Source organism: Delphinapterus leucas, chromosome 18 (genome assembly GCF_059928025.1).
Source record: "Delphinapterus leucas isolate spDelLeu-1000000601 "Yukka" chromosome 18, BTC_Dleu_Yukka2, whole genome shotgun sequence".
Classification (NCBI taxonomy): Eukaryota; Metazoa; Chordata; class Mammalia; order Artiodactyla; family Monodontidae; genus Delphinapterus; species Delphinapterus leucas.
In genome coordinates, this window is record NC_143146.1 from 43,882,559 (window position 1) to 43,885,768 (window position 3,210).

Here is a 3,210-nt window from a genome sequence, read left to right on the forward strand (position 1 = left end):
TGTTTAAAGGAAGTTCCTCCTCATATCAAATAACTGGGAGACTGATGTATGTAATTTAATGACAGAAGATGACAGAAGAATACTACAACCTCAGAAATATGAGAACCACTCTACATGGAGAGTTATCAAAATGCATATATATTCAATATGTGATTAAGCTCTGAAAACTTGGGGAAAGAAAAGCAATATGCATGAGCCAATAGAAACTAAGGAGGAAACTTTTAATGAGGTTGCAACTTGAGTAATAAAAACCGGGTGGGCATCTCTTAACCAAAATTTTCAACTTGAAACGTTTGAGAATTAGTAACTACCCAGAGCGCACAGGGTGGGGGGAAACGAGTGGAAATTGAGGAATGCTTGGATGTCCCATGGGGACTTACTGTACCTGTGTCCACATCCTTCACCTGTTGCCTGGCTCGAGTTGGCCGGTTCCACTTTGAGCTCTTGCAAGACAAGCCCTTTTTCGTGTGGTCCAGGAAAGTCCATGCCTGGCACCTCCTCCTCTTCTAGGGACTCCACGTAGAAGAGAGTCCTGGCCTGCTGGTGGGTGGCCTGCCCGGGCGCCCCTTGCTGCAGCCTCGTGGCCACTGGCAGCAGGGTGCCATTCAGTGGGTTGAAGGAAGAGGAGGAAGAGGACGGGGAGGCAGAAGAAGAAGAGGAGGAAGAAGAGGAAGGCTTCTTCCAGAAAGTGCTCACGCTGCCCTTCTCTTGGCTTTTGAGCGGGCGGCTCTGGCTGGGTCCCCAGTGCTCGAAGCTGCTGCTGCCGTCTTCTTGCAGGCAGCTGCCCCCGGCCGGAGCGCCGGGGGACTGCGACGGGTGGCTGAAGAGTTTCCAGCGGAGTCGCAGGATATGCTTCACATCAAAATCTTTTCGCCCAGAGCCTGACATGCTTGACGCAAGGAAGGCAAAGGGGCTTCAGCGGATGCAGGAGTAGACGGGTCAGTGGGTGGGGGAGGCCAACGGAGCCTGGGGTTGGAGGAGGGGGAGGGAGGCGCCCTCTGCACCCTGGCAACAGACGGGACCAGGCGGCTGCGCGCCCTGCCAGGCGACGAGCGGAGCGCGGACAGCAGAGCCGCGCGGCTCAGCGGCGGTCAGGTCCGCAGGACCCGCGCGTGGTGAGCTCAACGGCCGGGAGCAGAGGAAGGAGCTGGATGCAGAGGGCTGAGAATCCCCGATCTCCTTGCGGGGTCCCCGTGGTTACCGCGCGGGGAGGGACGACCCTGATGCTGGAGATGGGCGAGGGAGAGAGGTCTGCGCGCTCCGAAGCTTCGGAGGCAGCGACAGCTGGATACACCTCCCTGGCAAGCACCGGTGGCAGAGCCTCAGTGGAGAAGCTGTCGGCTCCCCTATCCTTGCAGCTTAGAGTTCAGTTCCTGGGGAGCGCAGAGAGAAAGATCCCCAAGTCGCGAAGAAGCGCACCCCCCTCCCCTCCGCCTTCTCGTTGCACCTGCGCTCCTGTCACTGGTCTCTCGGAGGATGCTCTGAGAGCTTGCTCTGAGAAAGTCAAATGCCTTCTGAAAGGCGAGAAGGGGTGGTTTTATCTAGTCAGTTTGTAAAAGAGAAAAAAAAAATCTATTCCAGAAAATATAGGAAGGCAAAAAGAAAAGCCCGCGCCGGTAAAGCTGTCAAGGTCCTCACAGTACAATTTTCTCTCTGCCTCAGCGCCTCCTCCTCCAGCGTCAGTGACGCAGATGTGCACTGGGGCCTATACGGAGAGACGGAGGGAGGGAGGGAAGGCTTCAATCTTCTTTATGCAAGTGTGTCTGCTGCTCTTATTGTCCCCTTGCGTGGGTCCTGTCACCTTTGTTCATTCTCTTTCCTCACTACATTACTATGTAGCAATAAAAGTAAAGCAAACAGGCAATATGCTTTAGCATCAGTAGACACCAAACATGAATCATGGCAGCGTAAACTTAACAGGCTGCCATCGGTTTTCAGGTTGCAGGTTAATGGCTTGAATTATTTAATAAGCCACATGCTTTAACCTTTAGCCTTAGTTTCTCTGTAGTGAGAAGAAAGAAAGGAGGATGTTGGCGTCAAAGTGTGATGATGCCACCATTCTGACAATTACATTGTGATTCTGCCATTAATGCACTCAGGCAGTGCTTCACCCTGGGGGCCAGAGGCACGCAGTAGAAATCTGAAGATGGGCATCTTAGCGCAGGGGACGAGTATTGCAAAATCAGTGTATTTGGTGCGTCGCCTTAGAATGAAAGCTGTTCTGTAAACCAAGAAGTGTAATAAAATAAAATAAAATTTCAAGGCATAACCTTCTAGTACATAAATCATGATATAAAATGTATGGAAGAATTTAGGCAATAAATGAGTATATCCAAAGGCTACTATTCTGCAAAAATCTCTTGCTTGAAGAAGGAAAGATGTGTTTTTCCTTATATTTAGAATGATGAGGATTATGATCCCTTTCTAGCTATGACTACTTAGAAATTTTTCAGCTTTTCCTTTAATAAGCAATTAAAATAGAACCCAGGCACTTTTGCTAAAGCTAAACTGGGGTCAAAGAAATAGTAGTTTCCTTAACTCAACAAGGAATATGGTTGTTTAATGAAATGAAATTCACAGAAATTTATGAAATCCAAAGCTTCAGCAACCCCCAACAGGTCACGGAAAGACAGAAATCAAAGATTAAAGTGCAGTTATATTCCTGTTCTGTTACCCCATTGTTGAGCAGTAAATTTAAACAGAAACTGAAGCTAAATTTTAAGTCCTTCCTAGACAAAGTTGGACATTTTAATAAAACAAGAAATTAAGCACACAAAATCCCTACTTTAGAGGAAGAAAAATCACTATTGTGCATTTTAAATATTGATTTATGCCACAACAGCTGGACTGCAATCCCCTGTGCCTTGGTTTTTTTCTTTCAGTATTCAGTGTTTAAATAAAAAAAACCAAAAAGCCCTTTAAAGCAAACAATGGTGACAGATCATTTTTATCCAAGAACTGAATCAAGTAAGTATTTCCCTTAGGGAAGAAAACAGTGTATGAAAAATTACGCATCACAAGCAGGACAGAGAAAACTTTCCATCAGAGGTAATATAGAAATATGAAGTGTATATAATTAACTGATTTTTGTAGAAATTGAGGCTTCATGGATTTTCTAAATTGATGTAATTTAACTTAAGTAATATAAAATGTATAATACAAATATATTTATATTTTATAAATATAATATAATATAGCATAAGTGATATG

At 46.1% G+C, this 3,210-nt stretch overlaps 1 protein-coding gene across 1 annotated transcript; it reads right to left on the reverse strand.

The window, feature by feature from the left end:
• Window positions 1-298: 298 nt before the first annotated feature.
• Window positions 299-1,054, reverse strand: KLHL1 (kelch like family member 1). The gene has a single exon (XM_089899465.1). It carries the CDS (start codon window positions 886-888, stop codon window positions 301-303), a length of 588 nt encoding a protein of 195 aa, XP_089755591.1. The 5' UTR covers window positions 889-1,054; the 3' UTR covers window positions 299-300.
• Window positions 1,055-3,210: the final 2,156 nt, after the last annotated feature.